The sequence below is a fragment of the Lithobates pipiens genome, unplaced genomic scaffold (genome assembly GCF_037356315.1).
Source record: "Lithobates pipiens isolate NorthernLeopardFrog02 unplaced genomic scaffold, aLitPip1_a1.2 Scaffold_16, whole genome shotgun sequence".
Lineage (NCBI taxonomy): Eukaryota > Metazoa > Chordata > Amphibia > Anura > Ranidae > Lithobates > Lithobates pipiens.
The window spans coordinates 39,959,945-39,985,706 of NW_027507748.1; the positions used below are offsets into that span (position 1 = coordinate 39,959,945).

At 44.3% G+C, this 25,762-nt stretch overlaps 1 protein-coding gene across 1 annotated transcript; it reads left to right on the forward strand.

Moving 5' to 3' along the window:
• The first annotated feature begins 1,945 nt into the window (after positions 1-1,945).
• Positions 1,946-21,029, forward strand: LOC143984229 (cell surface glycoprotein CD200 receptor 2-like). Its single transcript, XM_077484515.1, has 4 exons — positions 1,946-1,997; positions 3,368-3,679; positions 15,348-15,602; positions 19,993-21,029. Exons 1-4 carry the CDS (start codon positions 1,946-1,948, stop codon positions 20,097-20,099), a joined length of 726 nt encoding a protein of 241 aa, XP_077340641.1. The 3' UTR covers positions 20,100-21,029.
• Positions 21,030-25,762: the final 4,733 nt, after the last annotated feature.

Sequence of the window (25,762 nt, forward strand, 5' to 3'; positions counted from 1 at the left end):
AGGATGGACGCCCTCCCCCCCTCAGCAGAGCGTCCAGCAGTCACCACCACATCACCCCCCCCCCCCCCGCAGGCAAGATGGCCGCCCGCCGTCCACGAGGCCCGCCCGCCCCTCCCCCCCCCGGGTACGCGGCGTGCAGGCCGCTCAGCACCCCCCACAGTCCCCTGAGACCTCTTCGCCGGCGGGAGTGAACGATCCTCCCCGGGGCTACGAACCATACGAGGCGGCCGAGGGTCAGGCCCGGGAGAAAAATGCGCCGGAGGCCTAGACCTCCGCGCGCGCGGCAGCATCTCACCCCTTCGATCGTCCCCTTCGTTCGATCCGACCGCTCCCGCCAGTCCACCGATCCGCGCCCGCAGCCAGTCCGGTCCACGCTCTTCCGCTTGACGCCGCAGCTCCGCAAGCAGCCGATCTACTTCCGACATGTTCAGAGGAGCAGCGACACAACTGCCTCCTCTCTGGTTCACCTCCGTCGGACTGGCTACAAGCTCCGCCCCCTCCACCTTTTATACCGCTCTGCCCCCCTCCAGCAACAAGTTCTCTCAGCTCCTCCTCCCAGCCTCTGAAACCCAATTAACCCCCTGTTGCCCTTATCCACCCCTGTCATGCCCGGCCCTCCGTTATTCTCCTTGCAGTTATTTCACTCCGGGCCTCACTTTAGAGCACTTCTGTACAGGATTATGCATAAGAAGTTGCCTACAAGAACTGTTCCTGTATATCTGCCTTACTTCAGTAAAGTTCTGGTTACTGCTTGGTCTGAACTCTTTCTCCTAAATGATGTATTGCATGGCAATTTCAAAGAACCAGGGCTTGTAAGTAAGGGGACTTAGGTTAAAGTAGACACTACACATAGAGTCCAGTATGGGTCTGCTGTCTAGTTATGGCTATATTGCTGAAACTAGGGACAACTATGTTATTGTGGCATCCAACCAGCCAGGGGAATGGTGACTTGGGAAGGGTGTTGGCTACTCTGGTGGTGAAGGGGTGTTAAGCTTGACCCCTTCACTAGCACCCGGCTCCCACATTTCTGGGTAGTGGATTATTGGTGTAGTGGCTGCTTGCTCTTCATCTGAATATTTGCTTCGATATAGAATGAGGCACCAGGGAAAAAGGGGGGATAATGACCCCACACATACACCACGGGCATGTAGGGCCATTGCCTACTCTTGGTTAGTCAGTCTACCTAGCTGCCCAGATTGGGAGAAAGGGGTTAATGCTCATGACAGCTTCCCTTGTGTGTTTGCTGGTTTTCCTCTGGGGTCCAGCCTCCCTCCTGTGTGATATAAAGGGAAGAGGCCCGGATCCTGGGGGGGGGGGGGACGACTGAGTACAAGGAAGTGGGTAACCTATAACAGGCATGTATGGAGACACCAGATTATATCCTAAGAAGCTTGTTGAAACAGCAACCCATTAGAATACTCCCAGAAAATGAACTCCATTGTTCGAGAACTCTGAAGAAAAGAGTGAATCAGGCAAATATTGCATTTTGTTCAACAGATGGAGCTGATGACAATAGTAAATAATTATTCATTTCCTAGGATCACCAGCTCCATCTAGTGGCCATGATGCTGTGGTTTTCGGATTCACTCTATTTTTATGAATTAATAGCATAAAATCAGACAAGAAAATAACCTTGCAACATTTGCCCCCCCCCCCCCCCCCCATTTACACACAACAAATCTACAAGTGGTTTTGAAGGATGAATAGCCATGCAGTATTTTTTGTATAGTTACACCCCTTAGTGTAACACAAACATATTTTCTCAAATTTAATTTGTAGAGTTTTCTTGATGGGTTTGCTAGTGACCACTGTTTGGCCGCAATATGTAAGTTCCAAGAACGCCATTAGACATACAGGATGTGTGATTCTGTAAATAGCTGTGAGTATCGGTGACATTGTCATAGCACATTTCTCATTTTTAGTGTCATCATCTCACCTGCAGACAATGTATCTTCTGGCAATCCTGCTGCTTCTATACTGGGATGTATCCTCCGCAGGTGAGAGCTTTATATTGGGGGTGAGGAGAGGAGGGTGGGGGCAGGGAGGTTACTGCTATAAAAAACAGAGTATGTATTTAAAGTGTATGTAAAACCAAAAGTTTTATTTTTAGCTTTTGGCAGAGTAAAAAAAAAGTGTTTCCCTTTCCTGTCCCAAAAACATAACAGGAAGTAAGAGGAAATATCATATAAATGTTTCCAGCTGTATTAATCAACACCACGTCCCCTTATTGCATAGGGAAAAAAAAATGTTAAATAGAAACCTTGGAATTTTTAGGGTGTTGAATCCTTCTGCCAGAGTAATACACCAATGTAATATTATTTTGTTTAAACAAATGCTTTATTACAATTCCCCTAAAAACATGAATTCAGCAAACCATATTCATAAGTGAAAACCCATGACAGTCAGGCACCTCCCCTCCTCCATAGCATATGTCAGACTAAGCAATGAGCAAGTGTGTGTTATATCCCACTTAGGGGGAGGTGATTTTGTAGTCTAATGCCGCGTACAGGCGATCAGAAATTTGGCCAGCAAAAGACCGATGAGAGCTTTTGGTCGGAAAATGCAACCGTGTGTATGCTCCATCGGACGTTTGCTGGGCAAATTTCCACCAGCAAAAGATTGAGAGCAGGTTCTCAATTTTTCCGACAGAAAAAGTTCCGATCGTAAATTCCGATCGTCTGTAGCAATTCTGATGCGCAAAATTCCTACGCATGCTTGGAAACAATTTGACGCATAATCTGAAGCATTGAACTTAATGTTCTCGGCACGTCATAGTGATGTACATCACTGCGTTCTTGACGGTGGAAAGTTCAGCAAACTTTTGTGTGAGTGTGTGTATGCAAGACAAGCTTGAGCGGAATTCCATTGGAAAAACCATCCAAGTTTTTTCTGACGGAAAATCCGCTCGTGTGTACGGGGCATAAGATAAGAACTGAGAGGGCTTATTTGACTGCTTGAGTGTACAAGACACAGGGTGCCTCCATGTTTCTGGCAGAATCAACCTTTTTTGGGTTTTTTTTTGCATTTTAAATATAAGTAGTCCTGGAGCAGGAACCCAAGGAAAGTCAGAAGTGATCATTTATGGTTTTGTTACGAATCAGTAACTGAAAATATAGAAAAGGGTGAGCATGACAGCCATGTAATTAGCATTTCCAGACTGAGAATAACAATCCACATTTTAATGTCAGATAAGGTTCCAGCACTGTCTGCTAAAAAGACTCTGTATATGTACTGTGTATAAATATTAGACCAAAATCGACCTGCCTAATTGTAAAGCGTCCTGGTGATAATACATAATGCAAGACTTTCAAGGATAACAAATGTGTGTGTGCTAACAAAAAAATGTTTTTGATTCTTCTGATTCCAGATGTTGTGGTGGGGAGAAAAGGCAATTCTACAGCTCTACAATGTGGAGAGGATCCTGGAGAAATAATAATAATAATAACGGGAATTATATGGAAGATTCATCACATTAATAATTTTTCGTGTTTATTCTCATATGCTGACCTTGCCATAAGAGGACCCCAGACATACAACAGCTGCAATATAAGAATGACACTTACCAATCTAACACTGACCATCCAGAACACCCAGATATCTGATGGAGGAAATTATACCTGTGAGATGTCATTTAATCACGGTAACTTCATCAGCACTACAACTTTTTTACAAGTATTAGGTGAGTAATATCTGATTTCACCACAGTAAGAAGGTCAGTTCAGATTTAGCACTACACTTTCTACCATATTGTATATATTCATATGACAAACCAGAAATATAATCATCCTAATAAAGTATAGTTATAGTGCAAAACATTTTCTGAATGGATGAGGTGCAGGGCCAGTGCAAGGAGTTTTATCTACTTAGGCGAAGGTGCATTATGGTGCCCTTTATTATTATTATACTCGATTTATATAGCACCAACGGTTTACACATTGCTTTACAATGTATGCCCTTCCCACCATCCTCCTGCCACACCCTCAATGCAACCCCCATACATTTTATTTGCACATCGGAATCCCTTCTAACGTCAGAGCCCGCCTTGCATCAAAGTCCCCACCATTACTTTATACATCAGGGTGCCTAGATTCCCTCCTTACATCAATGTCCCCAGAGTCTCCTCTCACCACATAGTCCCCAGTTTTCCCCCTTTACACATTAGAATCTACCGAGTTCCCCTAAAATCAATGTCCCCAGCATCCCCTTTGTACATTAGTGCCCTTCCCCTACATCAGAGTGCACAATTTTTTTTCCCCAAATCAAAGTCCTCAGAAGTCCCTCCTTACAAAAGAGTTCCCCTGCATTCTTTCCTTACAATCAAGGTTCCCAAAGCCCCCCTTACAGTGTCTGGAAAAAGTATTCATACCCCTTGAAATTTGAACCAACACAAAGTGGCACATAACTGTGAAGCGGAAGGAAAGTGATAAATGGTTTTCAAAGTTTTTTTACAAATAAATATGTCAAAAGTGTGAGGGGTACATTTGTATAGCGCCCCCCCCCCCCCCAGTCAATACTTTGTAGAACCTCCTTTCTCTGCAATTACAGCTGAAAGTCTTTTTGGGGATGTCTCCACCAGCTTTGCACATCTAGAGAGTTTTTATCCATTCTTCTTTGCTTCTTTGCAAAATAGTTTAAGCTCTGTCAGATTGGATGGAGAGCGTCTGTGAACAGCAATTTTCAAGTTTTTGCCAGATTCTCAATTGGATTTAGGTCTGGACTTTGACTGGGCCATTCTAACACATGAATATGCTTTGATCTAAACCATTCCATTGTAGCTCTGGTTGTATGTTTCGGGTCGTTGTCCTGCTGGAAGGTGAACCTCCGCACCAGTCTCAAGTCTTTTGCAGACTCTAACAGGTTTTCTTCTAAGCTTGTCCTGTATTTGGCTCCATCCATCTTCCCATCAACTCAGACCAGCTTCCCTGTCCCTGCTGAAGAAAAGCATCCCCACAACATTATGCTGCCACCACCATGTTTCACGGTGAGGATGGTGTGTTCAGGGTGATGTGCAGTGTTAGTTTTTTGCCACAACTAGGGTTTTGCTTTTAAGCCAAATCTTAAAATTTTGGTCTCATTTAACTAGAACACCTTCTTCCACATGTTTGCTGTGTCCCCTACATGGCTTCTCGCAAACTGCAACAATGGCTTTCTTCTTACCACTCTTCCACAAAGGTCAGATTTGTGAAGTGCACGACTAATAGTTGTCCTGTGGACAGATTCTCCCACCTGAGCTGTGGATCTCTGCAGCTCCTCCAGAGTTACCACGGACCTCTTGGCTCTTCTCTGATGAATGCTCTTCTTGCCCGGCCTGTCAGTTTAGGTGGATGGCCATGTCTTGGTAGGTTTGCAGTTGTGCCATACTCTTTCCATTCTCTTTCCATTCCACAAACATTTTGACAACCAGTTAATTTTTTCCTACCACTTCACAATTATGTGCCACTTTGTGTTGGTCTATTACAGAAAAAAAAAAACAATAAAATATATTTACATTATTGGTTGTAACATGACAAAATGTGGAAAATGTGAAGGGGTATGAATAAATTTTCAAGGCACTTTACATCAAAGTCCTCAACATTCCCACCTTACAATCAAGGTTCCCAGATCCCCCTTTACATCAGAGTCCACAGAGTTCCCCTTTACATCATAGTCTTCAGAGTTCCAATCATATATTAGAGTCTGCAGAGTTCTCCCTTAGGGCTCATTCAGATGAGTTCTTCATACATCCACCTTGGAGCTGCGTGCAGGCAGCCTACAGAAATGGATGCAGACACAGTGTCCGCACAGACAAAATTACATGTGGGCAGGAGCAGATGCACAGATCTGAAAGCAGCTGCTGTGTCTGCATCCACTTCTATGGGCTGCCTGCACACAGCTCCAAGATGGATGGACACACAGTAGACATTTCCCCTTTCATCAGAATGTGCAGAGTTCCCCTTTACACTGTAAGGGGGAACTATGATGAAAGAGGGCTCTGAGCCCTACAATCTACCAAAAACAAACTGGTGGGGCGGACAGACACCCTCTGTCTGGGCAGATCAGGACAGATGCCAGTCGGGTGTAAACGGACAGGCAGTCTGTTTATATACAACTACCCATAGAGCAGAGTGGGCTGTGTCTGTGTCTGCTCTGCATAAGGGGACACGGTCCGGTTATCCTCCAACTCTGCTCAACAGGGGATCAGCAGACAGACCCCCTGCTAAGCATAGCAGAGTCTGTCCCTTGTGAAAGGGCCATTTTGTTGATGTCTTGTTTTGTCTCCATCATCTGCCTTTCAGCAGGGAGAGAGGAAGAGGTGTAGGGGGCGTGATAGCTGGTGAATGTTAGTGTGGAGGCAGCAGCTGAAGTTCACCTCGCCCGTCTACCTGTCATGGGTCTGCTGTACTGAGCAGGTGTGAGCAGGGTGGCGCCAGTATAAGCACTTGGAGGACCCTCGGTTTTAGTGCCCCCCTCTCTTGGCACCCTAAGGTAGCTATATAAAAAAATAGAGGGAAGGTAACCAATAGTGTAGGGTATATCGCAGTGCCAACCATTATTTATCCACACACTCAGTGTGAGCGGGACTCAGTGACCAAAAAAGCATATGAAAAAATGTGCACTGTGTCAGAGGAAATACACGGTACCAAGTGCCACATAGATGAGCCCTGGGAAATAATTACGTGACGTCAGAGGATGTGGGGATACCACATGTGTGAGACTTTTTTGGAGCCTAACCGCATACAGGACCCCAAAAACCAATCACGCCTTCAGGCTTTCTAAAGGCGTAAAATTTTGATTTTACTACTCACTACCTATCACAGTTACTGAGGCCCTGAAATGTCCAGATAGCACAAACCCTCCTCCCGAAATGACCCCATTTTGGAAAGTAGACACCCCAAAGTATTTGCTAAGATGCATGGTGAGTATTTTGCAGCTCTCATTTATTTTTGAAAATTAAGAAAGAAAAGAAAAGTATTTTTTTTTTCTTTTTTAAATTTTCAAAACTTTGTGACAAAAAATGAGATCTGCAAAATATTCACCATGCCTCTCAGCAAATAGCTTGGGGTGTCTACTTTCTAAAATGGGGTCATTTGGGGTGGTTATGTGCTATCTGGGCATTTCATGGCCTCTGAAACTGTGAAAGGTAGAGGAGTAAAATCAAAAATGTACGTCCTAACGGAACCTATCAGACAAGTGCTCTCTGCGACCTATAAAATGTTGACCACCCCCCGAGAGCAGCCGCACCTTCCATGCTTGCGAAAATGGGAGACGGATCTGGACCGCACCTTTACGACCTCACAGATGCTAAACATAATAGGACATTCCCTTAAATCGTCCATATGTACCAAAATCCAAGAAACCAATTTTAAAATATTGACCAGATGGTACTTGACACCTAGCCGTCTGAGCTCTATTTTTCCCGGCACGTCAGATAGATGTTGGAGATGTCAGGAGGAAACAGGGACAATCCTACATATTTTTTGGGCCTGCCCTAAACTGACAGCATTTTGGACCTCAGTTCGTACCATTTCCCAAAAATTCACAGAATACGTTATTCCCGACGACCCGGCGTTCTTCCTGCATCACCTCTCCTCCATCCCTGTCAGGACGTATAAAAAGTCGATTCTACGACACCTGCTTAATGCAGCCAAATCCTGTATCCCACAATTGTGAAAACAACAACGCCCACCAACCACAGCACATTGGCTGCGGAAGGTGGAAGACATTAAGTAAATGGAGGATCTGGTCCTTTCATCTCAGGACCGGCAGGAGGTGTTCAGGAACACGTGGAGTCTCTGGAATATGTTTATCTTCTCGGAGGAAGGGAAAGCCCTCCTGGGAGTACCGGATATCTGAGGATTAGGAGTACAGACACAGAGATGCGAACCAGACCCATAGCTGAGACCCCCCCCCCCCTTTTTTTTTTCTTCTCTTTTTCCTTTCTCCCCCCTCCCCAAGCCAATGGCCGCCCTTCTTTCTCCGCTAGATTTCTTTTTCTATTTCTTTTGGCTGTTCTTTTACACTGCCTTTCTAATTATTAACTCTTAATAATTCTTAACAGAAAAGGAGAAAAGAAGAAAGAGTAGCCGTCAGTGGTTATATGATGGTGGGCTATCTTAGTTTCATTGTATGTACAATTATTCAGTATCGTTTATATACTACCATCTACAAGGCTACCAATGTCATGTTTATATAACTCAGTTGAGGAGGCTGCGTCCTCCAATGTAGTCATGTCTGCGATGTTATGGTATGGCATGACCCTTTCTTGTGTTTGAATAAAATTATATTTGAAAAAAAAAAAAAAATGTACGTCCTTATGCCCTTTACACACGATAGGATTTTCCGACAACAAAATCCATGTTTTTTTTTTCTAACGGATGTTGGCTCAAACTTGTTTTGCATACACACAGTCGCACAAAGTTTGTCGGAAATTCCAAACATCAAGAACGTACAACATGTACAACGAGCCAAGATAAATTAAATTCAATAGACATTCCGAGCATGCGTGGAATCCGTGGAACGGATTTTGTTGTCGGAAAATTAGAGATCCAGATCTCAAAATTTTGTGTGATGGAAATTCCAATGGAAAATGTCTGATGGAGCCTACACACGTTCGGAATTTCCGACAACAAGCTCCCATTTCCATTGGAAAATCCAACCGTGTGTACGGGGCATTAGAAAGCCTGAAGGCGGTGATTGGTTTTCAGGGTCCTGTACACAGTTGGACTGCCAAAAAGTCCCATGCATGTGGTATCCCCATACTCAGAAGAAGCAGCAGAATGTATTTTGTGGTGTAATTCCACATATCACTATGCCATGTTTGAACAATATATATTTTAGGGACAACTTTGTGTAAAATATATATATATATATATATATATATATATATATATATATATATATATATATATATATATATTTTCTCAAACTTGTGGCAAAAGTCAACATGCCTCTCAGGAAATAGCTTGTTGTGTCTTCTTTCCAAAATGGGGTCATTTGGGGGAGTTTTGTGCTATTGTGTTATTTCATGGCCTCCGAATCTCTGATAGGTAGTGAGGAAGGGAAATCACAATTTTACGCCCTTAGAAAGCCTGAAGGCGCTTTGGTTTCGGGGTCCTGTACACGGCTAGGCTCCCACAAAATCTCACACATTAGGTATCCCCTTACTCCGGAGAAGTAGCAGAATGTAGCAGAATGTATTTTGGGGTGTAATTTCACAAATGCCAATAGCATGTTTGAGCAATATATCATTTAGTGACAACTTTGTGTAATTTTTTGTTGTTTTTGTCATTTTTCAATCACTTGTGACAAAATAATTACATATTCAATGGGCTCAATGTGCCTCTCAGCAATTTCCTTGGGGTGTATACTTTCCAAAATGGGGTAATTTGAGGGGGGAGGGGCTGTACTGCCCTGCCATTTTAGCACCTCAAGAAATGAGATAGGCAGTCATAAACTAAAATCTGTGTAAATTGCAGAAAATTTACCCTAGTAGTAGACGTTATAACTTTTGCGCAGACCAATAAATATATGCTTATTGAATTTTTTTTACGGAAGACATGAGGCTGAATAAGTTTTGGCCTAAATGTATGACTAAAATTTAGGTTATTGGATTTTTTTATAAAACAAAAAGCAGAAAATATAATTTTTTTTCAAAATGTTCGGTCTTTTTCCATTTCGCAAAAAATAAAAATATCAGAGGCAATCAAATACCATCAAAATAAAGCTCTATTTGTGGGAAAAAAAGGACACAAATTTTGTGTGGGTACAGCATTTCATGACCGCGCAATTACCAGTTAAAGTGGAGGTCCACCCTGAAAAAAAAATTACATAGAAATGCAACAAAAAAATCTAACCTGTGTCGGACCTGTGTGTCACAAAAGACAGCCGCCCATTCAGAAATCGCCGGGGGACTTGCACATGCACAGTAGGAAATGGGCAGTGAAGCCTCAAGGCTCCACTGCCTGTTTCCCTTAGTGAGGATGGCAGTGCCGGCACGCGAAAAGAGGGACGGATCGGCCGACATCACCGGTGCCCTGGACAGGTAAGTGTCCTTATTAAAAGTCAGCAGCTACAGTGTTTGTAGCTGCTGACTTTAAAAAAAAATAGGGGCTGGAACACCACTTTAAAACAGCGCAGTGCTAAATGGTAAAAAGTGCTCTGGTCATTGAGCAGCCAACTCTTATGCCCCGTACACACGAGCGGACTTTTCGACATCCAAAGTCCGACGGACTGAGTCCGTCAGACTATTCGATCGTGTGTGGGCTGCAACGGACTTTAGCTTCGCTAAAGTCTGACGGACTTTAGAAATGAAGCATGCTTCAAATTTTCCCGACGGAACTCCGCCGGACCCGGTCCCCTTCGAAAAATTCGCTCGTGTGTGTGCTACTCCGACGGACTAAAACCGACGCTAGGGCAGCTATTGGCTACTGTCTATGAACTTCCTACGTCGAATCCAGTCGTACGTCATCACGTTCGACTCCGTCGGAGTTTGGTGTGATGGTGTGTGGTCAAGTCCGTTCGGTCGAAAAGTCCGCCAGAACTCCGTCGGAACTCCTTTGGAGGTCTGTCAGACTTAATCCCTCTCGTGTGTACGGGGCATTAGGCCGCGTACACACGCGGGGACTGTTCGCTCAACTTTGTCCGCTGAACAGTGTTTCAGCGGACAGTCCGCCCGTGTGTGGGCTTTCAGCGGACAGTTTCAGCGAACAGTCTGCTGAACAAGGTTTTTCGGAAAACAGTCCCCTCGTGTGTAGGCTTGTTCGTCAAACTAAGTTCCGCGCATGCTCAGAAAGGATTTACACGGCGGAAGGTTGCATTGCAGTGTATAGGACGTCGTATTTTTCGTCCCGTCGTACGTGCCGTTCACGTCATCGCGCACGGTTTCAGCGGACTGTTCGTTCATCGTGTGTGGGCAAGTCCGTCCATGCTAAGTTTGAGCGGACTGTCCGCTGAATCTGTTTGACGAACAAAGTTGAGCGAACAGTCCCCGCGTGTGTACGCGGCCTTAGGGGACTGAAGTGGTTAATGATTCCACTATATTTTTCTCCCTTTCTGAACTCTGAGGATGATAGGGGCATGGAAAGTCTGATCAATTGCCAAGTCCTTGCATATAATTTGCATAATCTGTCCAGTAAAATGTGTTCCTCTGTCATTCTCTATGGTTTCAGTGACTCCAAAGCGGCATTACTTCGGAAAGGAGCTTCTTTGCTGTTGTCTTGGCATTTGCTTTAGCCACCGGTCAGGCTTCTATTCAGCTTGAAAACATGTCTACACACAACAAAACATATTGATATTGGCCTGATTTGGGCAATTGGATGCAAGCAATCTGAAGTCTTTGGAAAGGGAGTAGTGGCTTGGCCAAATGTCTTACCCTGGTCACTTTTCCTGGGTTGTTTTTAGCACAGATTATGCCTCCCTCAACAAAGTCTTGATATGCATTTCTGGAGTATTGAATAAACCATACAGCCTTGCTTATGTTTCTCTCCATTGCCTTAGGGCCTACATGAGTTGTGTCATGGGCTAGTTGCATGATCATCTTCTCCGTTTGAGGTGGGACACATATTCAATTTTCCTTGCACAAGAGTCCATCTTGGTCCTTCTTTGCTCTGTCCCTTTCCATGATTTCATTCCAATCATCAGATGAATATTCTTGGCATTTCTTATTCAGTTCCTTCGCCTTCTGTATTTGTTCTCTTCCTTTTCTTCAATCTGTTACGGACTTCTTATTCCTTTGCAAAATCAGTGATTAGGGTTATGATTGCTTCCATTGATGTTTCAGCAGTCTTCCTGGTATTAGGATCAACCAACTGGTTTCTTTTTTCATCCATGGGTTATCCTCCAGTATGTTCCTTGACTTTCAAGATGGCTACTTCCTTTGGGAGGGTGACTGCTTCAAAAAGTTCTTATACATATTTCCAGTTTTGAATTGGTTCTCCTGCAGCAGTTGTGAATCGTCTGTTCTTCCTTATGGGTCCATAATCATGGACTACTTGGAGAGCATACTTGCTATCAGTGTAGATGTTAGCTGTTTGATCCTTTGTGGTATCACAGGCTCTTGTGAGTGCTACCACTTTGGCAACCTGCGCTGAAAGTGATAAAGGGAGTAGCTGGGTCTCAATCACTTCCTGCAATGTTGTCACCCCATATGCCATTCTTGGAACTCCTTTCTACAGGTATGAATACTCTGCAAACAGGATCAGATCAGAATTTTCAAGAGGAGTGTCCTTTACTGGGGAGATTTACTGCATTTCTTCTTCCATGAGTTTAAAGCAGATGTGGTCACCCTCCTCTTCGATGTTTTCTTCTCTCTCTCTCCCTCTCTCTCTCTCGTCGCTTCCGTGTTTACATCCAGGAGACTGGAACAAAACCGTTTCCGGCTTCATTCCAGTCTTTCACTAGACGCCGGAATCAGCGGATGTTTGATTGGGCCTTCCGGTGGAACGGGAAGAGCAGTGGAAGGCGGCGAGAGGGGGGGGATGTCCCCTCCAGCTCCTCCGGTATAACAGCCGAGCGGCTTTTAGCTGCATCAGTTGTTATACCTGGAAAGCCGATCGCCTGCTCTAAACAACGGTACTGGGATAACCCCCGAAAGCCGAGTACGCACATCTGTGTACGCTCGGTGGGAATGGGTTAAAGCTGCAGGCACATATGAAAGCCCCACTGTAGGCCTTATTCACAATGTCCCAGGAGCTTACTGCCACCCACCTTCCACAGGTAGTTCCACGGTGAGGGGCATAAAAAAGTTCCTTCTCCAGACCGGGACTATAGGACAGTGCCCTCCAGCAATGATTAATCTTCCCCAGGCCCTCAGCTCAGCACTGTTATGGATGATATGTTTCTTTAAATGCAACTCTATGGTGCATCTCTGTTGTACTTCTTCTGTGTGGTGTTTCCTGTTCCTGCTGGGTTATTCAGTAAACATGGCTTCTCTACAGTAATGGCTTGTGCTGTCTCTTTGCATATATCACATCAAACAAGCACCTGCTGATTCCCAAACTGCAAATCTTGTCTTAGTAGAGCTGCCTCCCAGGGGAACTGGAAAAACACTCAGGACTCTCAAAATATTGATCACCCCCTCAGCCTCCTGGACGCCCCCTTCCAGTGATTGGCTGAAACATGATAAATATTCATAACTGGACATTTGACTCTCTCTACCCTACTGTACAGAACTGTGGTAGGGATCCAGGACCCTCCCCCAGCCGCCAGTGTGTAAGTCTGTGCCACAAGAGAACACTCACAACACTTAATGCCAGCAGCATAATGCGACGTGGCCATCTCTTTCTCAAACAGGAAGAAGTCCAAGATGATTGCGAGTCCTAAACTTCCTCTGGAACCTTTCCCTGCTGCTAATGCCCCTGACAGATGGATGACCTGTCCCTACACTACTCACACACGACATGTGTGTCAAACCTGAGAGCCAGGGCCTTAAATAGGCTCTGCCTGACCAAAGATGGCTGCTAGGGTCACATGGAGTGGCAGCCTCCAATCGGATAGCTTCCCCAGTGACCCTAGAAACCATAGAGGAATCATGTTCCTCCAGACTTCCACTCTCACTACTATGCCAGTCCGATTGAGCACCACCTGCAATGGAGAAAATAGACTTCACCCACCTACAAGCCCTTTGGCAGTTACAAAGGCCACTTTCTGTCTTTTTCCTGTAGCCAGTCCTTGTTTGCACTAGTGTCCGCCAAGGTCTTCCAATATTGTAATCTTACAGTATTCTGTGAGGTTTAATTTTAATTATGTGTATATTTTACTTCCCCTGTACCTCTGGTGCATGAAACCCGAGACTAGCAGAGCTACAGACAGGAGAATTTACATTAGCAGTTCCTCTCTTCCTTATTATTTCTTTTATTTCAGGTCTGACACTCCCAATAGGGGAATGACTTGAATCACCTTGGGCGCAGGAGTGGTAAACAATTAAATTGGAAGTCCAGACAATTTTTATTTTTTTTAATGGGCAAAGATTAGAACTCCATTTTGAGTTATTACTGAAACCAAAGAAGTCACAACGTTGGCTTGGGCTCACACAGTACAATGCTGCAGAGAATGGCTCTGACGTCATAATGTCACCTCGGATCTCTGCAGTATTTAGGATTGCCCTTGTGGGAAAAAAGGACCATGTTGTCATGTGACTGTCCAAAGGACACCAGGAAAAGGTATGTATGCTGAAAATGTAAAACACATAATGGCAGAGGGTGGTTGGATCCGGGGTGGGGAGAAATGTTGCTACTCCTAGAGTTGGGTTTTAGGAGAAATATTGTATAGGTGTACTTCCCTCTTTATTTACCTTTCATTTCCTTTTAGTGTGGTAGTATTTAGGCTTTGGTACTGTTTATAGTCTTACCTTGTATACAGATATGATTAATATTAAGTCCATGACCACCCTATCAACACCAATACTAGCCCACTAATACTTATTTCTAACTTCTGTAACTCCAAATGCATCCAAAACCAGCATTTACCAGCTTCTGTATAAACTTATAGTATTCAATGAAAGTAGGTTTCCTGCTTTGTTTACATCAGTGGTCTCCAAACTGTGTGGTCCTTTTCTTGCTTTAATCTGGCACTTGGGGCACTATTTCATTCACTGATACCAACAATGGGCCTTAATCCCCCCCACTGAGACCAGTGAAGGTGCCCAATTCCTCCCCTTGGCACCAACGATGAGGTACAATTCCTCCCAAAGACACGAAAAATTGGGCCCAATGACACTAATGATGGGGTATGATTCCTCCCACTGACACCAGCAGAGGGGCACAATTCGTCCCAATGACACCAACTATGGTGCAGAATTCCTTCCAATGATGCCAAAAATTGGGCCCAATGACACCAATGATGGGGCACAATTGCTCACAATGACACCAAAGTTGGGGCACAATTTCTCCCACTGACACCAAAGGGGCATTGTTTTTTCCCACTCAAATCGAGACCTTTTCCAGCCGCTCTAAAGTCTGCTGGACAGTAAACTGGTCCCCTGTTTAGAAAGTTTGGAGACCCCTGGTCTACAGAAATCCTTAAAAAAAAGAATTCCTGGTATGGATATTTTTACATAGCTGCATTGGTCCAGAAATTGGAACCCAGACGCTAGCGGAGATCACTGAAATAGTGATGTCTACTACACTACGATTTTCAGCTTCTCTAGGGATTGCACAGATATTGAAATACCTTCTTACATTGGTCCAATCGGGACAAGCGTAACTGTGTAAAACATATCCATACCTGACATCTTCTTTATTATATTAAAACTCATTTCCTACTCCTAATATGCATTTCAAAGAAAGATTTATCTGTACATCTGACAAACCATTGACAACAATTATTTAGTAATATATGGTTTAGTAATGCGTTCTTCTTTATTTCTCCAGCTCAGCCCTCTGTGTCTCTGGATAGAAACAGTAATGGATCTCTGGAGTGTAGAGCCATTGGTGGATTCCCGGCTGCAGAGATCTCCTGGATCCCACATTCAGATTATATAAACACATCAGAAATTAAAGATTTGGATGATACTTGGACAGTGATCAGTACATACAAGTCTAATGGTGACAACGTGACATGTCTTGTGTCTCATCCCACATTTGTGAATGGCTGGAGCCAGTCTATTCTATTATCAGGTAAAATTGGTGAATGTATGTAAAGTATGTTAGATTCTCCTAATGGACATATACCTGTACTTTCAGCCTTCCTACTCTACAACAGTGATTCTTAACCAGGGTTCCTCCAGAGATTGCTAGGGGTTCCTTCAGCAATGGGCAATTTCTGCCTCTCAGATAAGTTCCCACTCACACCATTGATCTTTTTAGCTATCTGTAAGGAGGTAATTCTTCCCAATGACCACAAGTGTAAGGACCATTCTTCTCACTGACCATCACACTAATGCATCATGAGTTGTAGATTTCTCATTTTTAGCAGGGGCTCCCCGAGACCAGTGAACTATTTCAAGGGTTCCTCTGTGTTGAAAAGGTTGAGAAAGGCTGCTCTACAAGGTGTACAATCAAAAGCCAAAATGTTGAAGGATCCCACTCTATGGACCTCAAAGTTCTTTCCCATATAGCTCAAGCAGACACAGCCTAAATTATGCTGGCAGCTCTGCTTAGAGGCGGCTCTCTAATTAGGCAAAATAGGCATTTGCCAAAGGCCTCGCACTCACAGGGACCTTGCGGCCACCTAATTTGCCTAATTAAGAGCTGCCTCTATGGCTGGCAGCAAGGTTCTCCATGCCATCAGCACAGTGCCAAGTCTCTGCCAGTCTGCTGTGCAACCCGCTCAATTGCATTAGTTAGAGATCTACACAGTCCGTGGAGAGATAGTGGGCTGCGATCGGGACTGGTTCACTTAGCGACGGAAGCTCACTGACAGCTCCGGATCACAGATAGAGCTGCTCTGCAGAACCAGCACCACCGCTGACAGTTCCCCCCTCCCCTCCCACATGGACAGGAGAGGAGAGCTAATTATGCTCCTCCTCATCCCCATTGCTGGATCTAGGGGGTGCTGGGGTGGGCTGCGCCTCCCAGCCAACACCTACCGCCGTGGATATTGTGCCTGGGCAGGTTTGATAAATGTCAACTTAAAGAAGCTGTCAGGGACTAGCATCTCCCCCCTCCTTTTAGCCACAGGACAGTAAGGAGAGATATATTGATTTGCTCCACCTCCTCCCACCCCTCTCCTCGGTGTCTGCTCCGCCCAAACACCAGTACTGTGCGCAAGAAAGGGGTGATAAAGTGGGAAATTTTGAAGCACTACGGGCAGCAGATCCATCTGGCTGTATGATTGCTGCTGTCTGATCCTGCAGAGACCAACCTGGGGTGAGGGAGCTCTACACTACCACTGGACTCTCTCCATCTCCCTCCCTTCTCTCCCCCATCTAGAACTTATGGACAACTAAACTCTGAAATAAGGGGGCACTCCGCCAGGTTCTGACATAAGGGGGCACTCCACCAGGTGCTGACATAAGGTGGCACTCCGCCAGGTGCTGACATAAGGGGGCACTCCGCCAGGTGCTGACAAAAGGGGGGATGCCGCAAGGTGCTGATGTAAGGGGGCACTCCGCCAGGTGCTGATGTAAGGGGGCACTGTGCCGTATTCTGATGCAAGAGGGTACTCCAGCTCTTTCTTTCTTTCTTTGGTGCTATTCTTCACCAGGCAACATTACTCCCCATGCCCATCCCTGACGTCCCCTCTCCAGTCCCCTTGACCCTCATTTATTTGCCTCTCCCCATCCTTTCCTCATGCCAGCACAAATCCTCCTCCATTTGTATCCCTATAAAGAGCAGGCTCCCCCAGTTTCACTCCAGTTCTCCTCTACCAATCCCCCATCTCCTACCCACTCACCCCCCCCCCATTCCTTCTCCTCTACCCCATGGTTCCCAGCCCTGTCCCCCACCCACATTTTTTTAGGGACTAAGGAAGAACTCCCATCTTACTATTGCTGCTGCTTGTGTGGGTGGGATGTGTACTGCACCAATCCCTGCTGACCCGAAGCTCCTATTCATCCCCGTGTGATTGGTGCAGTGCACATCCCACCCACACAAGCAGCATCAGTAATAAGATAATCCACCTCGGGGTTCTTCCTTAACCCCTGCAAAGTGCCAGAAGAGAGCCAGAAACTCTGGAGGGGAAGGTAGAGGGGTAGGTGTCATTCCAGTGTAGATTTAGCCCAATGACAGCCTGATAGAATATTTAAGATCTATGACATCTCTGCAGCTCTGCTTGAGTAGACCAAATCTGTATTATACATTACTGCCCCTAAACTGTACCCTCCTGCCCTCTGTACTGTGCCCACTTACCCTCCCACTGTACCCTCCTGCCCCCTGTATTGTGCCCACTTACCCTCCCACTGTACTGTACCCTCCTTATACAGTTAACTTGTATCAATTGAATTATTTTGCCAAATACAGGAGTGAGTGGGGCCTCGTGTCTAAGCTTTGCCTAAGGTCTCACAAAGCTTAGAGTTGCCTCTGGCTCTGCTCTCATTTCAGAAGTGCAACAGTGTTACCACCCCATCAATAGAAGTTGCATTAGGTGGACTTCACTGGCGGGCCCAATAGGTATTGAAGGACTTTGTAGGGGGCCTAAGAGAAAATTTGTATAAGTATAAATGTCTTTACAATTTTATAAGTGCTGCAGTACATATTTACTTCACTGGACAGCCATAGTTCTACTTTAAATACCCCATAGGTAGGATATTCCCTTACAGCAGGGGTGCCCAACTAGTGGCTTGGGGGCCACACTGGGAGCCTTCTGATGTTTCCCGTGACCTCCTGCTTTGGGATAGCAAGTTCTCAAGCCCTGATCATGGGTTGCCAACCCACCATCCCAGAGCATCAGTGTTTTAAATGAAGGCAGCGGTAGAGGAAGCAAGCGGCTGCAGATGGAGTAGAGTCGCATTTGACGATGCTTCCTGTATAGCGGCGGCTCCTGTCCCAAGCAGAGGGATACCAAATGCATTCTGCCTGGGACAGCAACAGCCAGCAATACCTGAATGGAAGACTATTATTAAAGGTACGTTTATTACTAAAAGCAGTGTATATATGGGCATATCTGTTCTGCAGTGGTTACTGGGCTGCTTTCATATTGATCTGCAGGTGCAGCGCATTGCACCTTCAGGTTACCTGCACTGAGTCATAGACATCTGTTATTATCTGCGGGTTTGGTGCACTTTCAGAAAGTGAAACCACTCCTGCAGGATATAAAATACATTAATGGCAAAGTGCAGCTAACCTGCAGGAAAGCCACAGGTGCACCGTACTGTACCCGCAGTGCAGGTAAACTGCCTCACATCAGTGTGAAAGCAGCCTTAGGCCCCTTTCACATGATCGGCTCAAAGCACGCGGACCCTCCATTCACCTCTATGGATGGACTTGTGTCCATTTGCACCCACCTACCTCCAATCCGATCCACTAAAAAAAACAAAAAAAAAAAACAGAAGGGGATCCCCTTACATCTGGTTGGATCAGATAGGGGGACCCACAGAGTAGAGTGGGCTGTGTCCATGTCCGTTCTGCATATACAGCGCAGACACGGATCAGTCTTCCGTCCGCTCCATTTATTGTGGCCCGCGACCAGTTACCAAGTCGCTTAAGTGGCCCTCGCTCTTCAAGAGGTTGGGCACCCCTGCCTTACAGGTTGGTTAGGAAAAAATATATCTTTGCTAGTAGTAATGCATAGCAGGAAATTCTCCTCTTTGGATTGATGGAGTGGATCCTATTTTTTGTTCTGCTGGCACAAATATCTTATGTGTGTTATCATTAAAGTGTATGTAAAACTTAACACTGAACTTTTCTGATTTTCTCCCTTTTGGTTTATGAAATATACTATTGAAAGTGTTTTAATATCTGTTCAATAAGTAGAAAAAAACGGTCTCTCCACCTGTGCTGCACTGTTATCAGTTACATTATTCTGATGATTACAGAACCACATCCATCCATAGCTCAGCCTGTTGCCCCAGAACCTTCCATAAGCCCCTCACTGGAGACCTCCAGCCTGGTCCTGCCTCTAGATATCCTAAGACCTCTGAGTAGAACTTTGAAGGCCCCTTTCTGCCTGATTCTTTATTAACCACTTCCCCCTCTTCTCTTGGGGCCTGAGGCTCCCCCTAGGTCTCTCACACCCACCTAATGCCCTCTCTGCTCTAATTTGTGGCCCCTGAGCAAAGTCACCCTGGAGCCCTTTAGTGGACGTTGTTGTTCAGGTACCCCATTAATGCCTTTGCCATTAGCTGTTCTGGGGGCCATACACCATGAAGCCACACTTACCTTATTAGCCATACCTCCAGATGTACAGCCAATGGTGCGCTATGTGCTACATGCATATTATAGTGCCTCCTATTGAAGTCTGTTTATATTGCCTTTATACTTTGAATGTCTGCCTCTTGTTGCTAAGACTTAAAGATGTGTTATTAATGGGGGGGGGCATGATTATGTGGGTGAGGGCATCCTGCAGGGGTCACTGCACCATGCAATGGAAACTGTATGTTTCTTTAGATAACACTGTTTTCTTTTCTTTTGTCTTTAGGTAGAACACATTATTTTTGGAGGATTATTGCCCTCATCATCTTCAGTTGTCTTGTCATAGGACTCTTTTTATACTGCAGATACAAGTCCAAGGCAATTCCTATGTAGGAATAGAGACATAATCTAAACTAAAACTCTGGAGGATATTTGCAATCCAATGGATCAAGTAAATTAAGCACAAATCACCAGAGGCCTTTTTACCACTCCTGATGGTTCAATGATGGACAATGTCTGTGGTCTCCTTCCAGTATCTCTGAAGTCTCTGATGCAGCATTACTGGAACAGCAACCCAGAACAATAGAACAGCGGCTGCCAGGAACAACAGCTCAGTTCATTGGTTGAGCCAACAGCCTTGGCATAAGGCACACAGCTCAGTCCTTGTTATATTCTTAATATCTAAATTTTAATTGGCTTTATTATACTTTATTTAGAATATGAATTCTCAATAATTGTGTGTATGATAGCTTTGGATTAATATCTCCAGATGGTGACATGCTGAAATTGAAAAAGTAAACATTTAAAACTTGTCCTGATTTTGATGAATATTGTAAATCTTATATATGCTTTCAAAGACATATTCCTGTATGTAACTGATATTTTGTTTAGAGTCTTAAGCTATTCCCTTCCCCCCCACTTCCTGTCATTAGAATGGTCAGCTATGTATGATTTATACCAGATGGTAGATAGCTATGGTAACCACTCTTTAGCCCACACCCTTGTGAAGCAGGGTTTATTCTTTTGGTGCAAATTTAGAAGCTTTGGTTTATATAAGCAAAAGCTGGTTGGAAGGACGGTCTCTTGGATCGACACTCAGCTCTGAATACATCATACATCTCAGCACACAGACTTTCAGCTATTCTTCAGCATACAAAGGGTTATTCCGCCATTTTAGATAGAACAATAGAATACATGTTTTAATGCTAAGAATTCTTCTATCTTTTAAAACGAATGAACTATACTAGAATTTTATCATTGTACTATTTTTGTAAGTATTATTTTCTACTTTAGTGTGTACAATAAAACACACATTTTGATTTATCCTGACTCAGAACTAATTAAAGAAATTTGTCTCACAATCTCAAGCTTATCAACCAAATATATATATAAGACAGATATATATATATATATATATATATATATATATATATATATATATATATATATATATATATATATATATATATATACATATTTTTACATTGGCGAGCCAGCCAGTCAATCATAAGTCGGAAGTTTTTTTTCAACTTCCTTCCTTTGATCAGAGGGGAAAGAAGTGATGAACAGAAATTAACTTCGCAAAGATTGAAAAGAACCTAGAAGAAAATTATGATATTGATGATTGTGAAAGACCGGAGAATTTCAGATATACAGAAGTCTTGACAGATGGTTGAATTTGAGTCCAGCGGGAAAACGGAAAAGTTTTATATTTGGTGAGTAGAAAAGTAATATGGAATTTGTAAATGTTTTAGCTGATGAAAGTAAATTAGAATTTATAGGTTTATTGAAACAGGTCTCTGATGCGGTTTTATGGAAATCTATGTATAATCAATGCTTGCAAGCAAATACTGATATGGAGAAGGATAGATTCTCATTAGTTAAAACAAAGAAAAAATTACGTAATGTAATGAAGTTAATTAAAATTTTTAATACTATGGGGTTTGATATGCCAGGAAAACAAATGCAAAGTGTAACAGAGATTGCAGAAACGCAGGAGAAGATATATATTGAACAATTATTGACTGAAAAAGTTGAATTGGAACATAAAATGAATGCATTATTGCAATCGTTTAAAGAAAAAGAGTCAAACAGTTTTTTTGACTCAGGAAAAGATTGAACATGAAAATATCATAAGTCTACTAAAAAAACAATTACTGCAAGCTCAGTATTCTGCACATGGTCAGTGTTCAACAAAAATGGAGGATCTTGAACATGTGACAAAGTCAGATGTGAGAGTTAATAATGTTGACTCAGGAATTTAAATAATGTCTTCTGATGAGTCAATTGTTAATATTTCCTCAGACAATGAAAGTGTGAAGTCAATTGACTTCAATAATACTGATATTAGACAGAAATTTAAATTTCCATCGCCATATGCTCAGAGGAAAGTTTATTCAAAAAGAGCAACTCTTAAATGTTTTGTTTGCAAACGAGAGGGTCACATATCCAGGTTTTGTTTGTTGGCTAATAATAATAATAATGATATACAAAAGAGGTTGTATTATCCGAAAACCATGAGGTATATTCTGTACGCTGGTATAGTAATTTGAGGTATAGAGGTCATAATAATCAAACTTATTTCCCTTCTAAGACCCAAATGCAAAGATTGCAAACTGAAAATAGTCCATTAAGACAGGAAAGGTATCATTATGTAGCATATAACACTGTGAAAAACAATGTTAGCAGTCCTTAAATGAACCGCATGGATGGTAAGAATTTTCTGGTTGATGTTTACTTGCTATGAATAAAGTTATGATTTGAGCTTCAGAGATTTGGTTTTGATGTTTGGAATATTATAGAGGACTTTGATATATTTTTAATATTTTCAAGGATAATCCTCTGGAGCAGTGGTCATCAACCCTGTCCTCAGGGCCCACTAACAGGCCAGGTTTGCATGATAACTGAAACACTTCACAGGTGATATAATTTGCTGCTCAGTGATTGCCATATTCTAGTCTGCATCTCCCCAAGGCAATACATAAAACCTGGCCTGTTAGTGGGCCCTGAGGATAGGGTTGATGACCACTGCTCTGGAGTAGTGATGGCCGAACGGTTCGCCCGGCGGTCGTTTCGCGGCGAATTTCCGACTTTCGCCGTCCGCGGGTTCGAACGCCTTTTTCCGTCGTTCGCCCCGGCGGACTTACGTGTTTAATGTATACAAGAACTTTAACCTTTCGTGACACGTTTATCATGTGTTACAGGACAACCAATTGAGACATGACAGCTCATGGACACTTGGACATTCCCCCTAACCTATAAATACACCCGATCCGGTGGCCATTTTACATTCTTTCTTCTGTCACTGTAGGGAAAGGATCCTGTGTGGAGTAGGGACAGAGAAAACGCTAGCTATTTGGTACACAAAAGTTCTTTTCAGGACTGGTATAGGTGTTAGGTCAGCAGCCTGAGTTTCTTTTGTCAGTTTAGATAAAGGGACAGAGCGCTGTATGCTGCTATTTTAGGGACAGCTCAGCCAGATTAGTCTTTCTTCATCATCATCATCATCATCATCATTAGCTGTTACTATCAGGTCCACAAAAGAGCTGTTCCAGCTAATCGTTCCAGCCTACTCTTTTTTGCCAATTTGTATAGGGACAGGCAGGAAGCAGTGTGTCAGGCAGTGAGGATAATTTTAAAGACTTGCTGTTACTATTAGTTCCACAAAGGTTCTTTTCAGGACTGGTATCAGTGGTACGGTAATAGGCTTGTACACGTATAATATTCTTTCTTCCAAATATAGAAAGAATATTATACTTGACTGCTGCCCTTCTGCTGCAGTCTGCTAATCATTCACAACTCACTTGTTCCACAAAGCTCTTTATCAGGACTGGTAACTTGGTCTGTCTAGGGTGCTACGGTACATAGGCTTGGGTGCGGTACAGTCTGCTGTTCTGTAAGGACCGCTATCGGTCCACAATACATAGGGTTGCCGTGCACTACTGCTGACCGCTGCCCTATACTGCAGCAGTCCTTCATTGGTATAGGGACTGACGTACAGTCTGCTAATCACTAACACACAACCTGCTTGGTCCACAAAAGTTCTTATAAGGACTGGTAACTTGGTATAGGGTGCTACGGTACATAGGCCTGAGTGCGTTACAGTCTGCTGTTCTGTAAGGACCGCTATCGGTCCACAATACATAGGGTTGCCGTGCACTACTGCTGACCGCTGCCCTATACTGCAGCAGTCCTTCAGCGGTATAGGGACTGACGCACAGTCTGCTAAACACTAACACACAACCTGCTTGGTCCACAAAAGTTTTTATAAGGACTGGTAACTTGGTATAGGGTGCTACGGTACATAGGCCTGAGTGCAGTACAGTCTGCTGTTCTGTAAGGACCGCTATCGGTCCACAATACATAGGGTTGCCGTGCACTACTGCTGACCGCTGCCCTATACTGCAGCAGTCCTTCATTGGTATAGGGACTGACGTACAGTCTGCTAATCACTAACACACAACCTGCTTGGTCCACAAAAGTTCTTATAAGGACTGGTAACTTGGTATAGGGTGCTACGGTACATAGGCCTGAGTGCGTTACAGTCTGCTGTTCTGTAAGGACCGCTATCGGTCCACAATACATAGGGTTGCCGTGCACTACTGCTGACCGCTGCCCTATACTGCAGCAGTCCTTCATTGGTATAGGGACTGACGTACAGTCTGCTAATCACTAACACACAACCTGCTTGTTCCACAAAAGTTCTTATAAGGACTGGTAACTTGGTATAGGGTGCTACGGTACATAGGCTTGAGTGCGGTACAGTCTGCTGTTCTGTAAGGACCGCTATCGGTCCACAATAGATAGGGTTGACGTGCACCACTGCTGACCGCTGCCCTATACTGCAGCAGTCCTTCAGCGGTATAGGGACTGACGTACAGTCTGCTAAACACTAATACACAACCTGCTTGGTCCACAAAAGTTCTTATAAGGACTGGTAACTTGGTATAGGGTGCTACGGTACATAGGCTTGAGTGCGGTACAGTCTGCTGTTCTGTAAGGACCGCTATCGGTCCACAATAGATAGGGTTGACGTGCACCACTGCTGACCGCTGCCCTATACTGCAGCAGTCCTTCAGCGGTATAGGGACTGACGCACAGTCTGCTAAACACTAACACACAACCTGCTTGGTCCACAAAAGTTTTTATAAGGACTGGTAACTTGGTATAGGGTGCTACGGTACATAGGCCTGAGTGCGTTACAGTCTGCTGTTCTGTAAGGACCGCTATCGGTCCACAATACATAGGGTTGCCGTGCACTACTGCTGACCGCTGCCCTATACTGCAGCAGTCCTTCATTGGTATAGGGACTGACGTACAGTCTGCTAATCACTAACACACAACCTGCTTGGTCCACAAAAGTTCTTATAAGGACTGGTAACTTGGTATAGGGTGCTACGGTACATAGGCCTGAGTGCGTTACAGTCTGCTGTTCTGTAAGGACCGCTATCGGTCCACAATACATAGGGTTGCCGTGCACTACTGCTGACCGCTGCCCTATACTGCAGCAGTCCTTCAGCGGTATAGGGACTGACGCACAGTCTGCTAAACACTAACACACAACCTGCTTGGTCCACAAAAGTTCTTATAAGGACTGGTAACTTGGTATAGGGTGCTACGGTACATAGGCCTGAGTGCAGTACAGTCTGCTGTTCTGTAAGGACCGCTATCGGTCCACAATACATAGGGTTGCCGTGCACTACTGCTGACCGCTGCCCTATACTGCAGCAGTCCTTCATTGGTATAGGGACTGACGTACAGTCTGCTAATCACTAACACACAACCTGCTTGTTCCACAAAAGTTCTTATAAGGACTGGTAACTTGGTATAGGGTGCTACGGTACATAGGCTTGAGTGCGGTACAGTCTGCTGTTCTGTAAGGACCGCTATCGGTCCACAATAGATAGGGTTGACGTGCACCACTGCTGACCGCTGCCCTATACTGCAGCAGTCCTTCAGCGGTATAGGGACTGACGTACAGTCTGCTAAACACTAATACACAACCTGCTTGGTCCACAAAAGTTCTTATAAGGACTGGTAACTTGGTATAGGGTGCT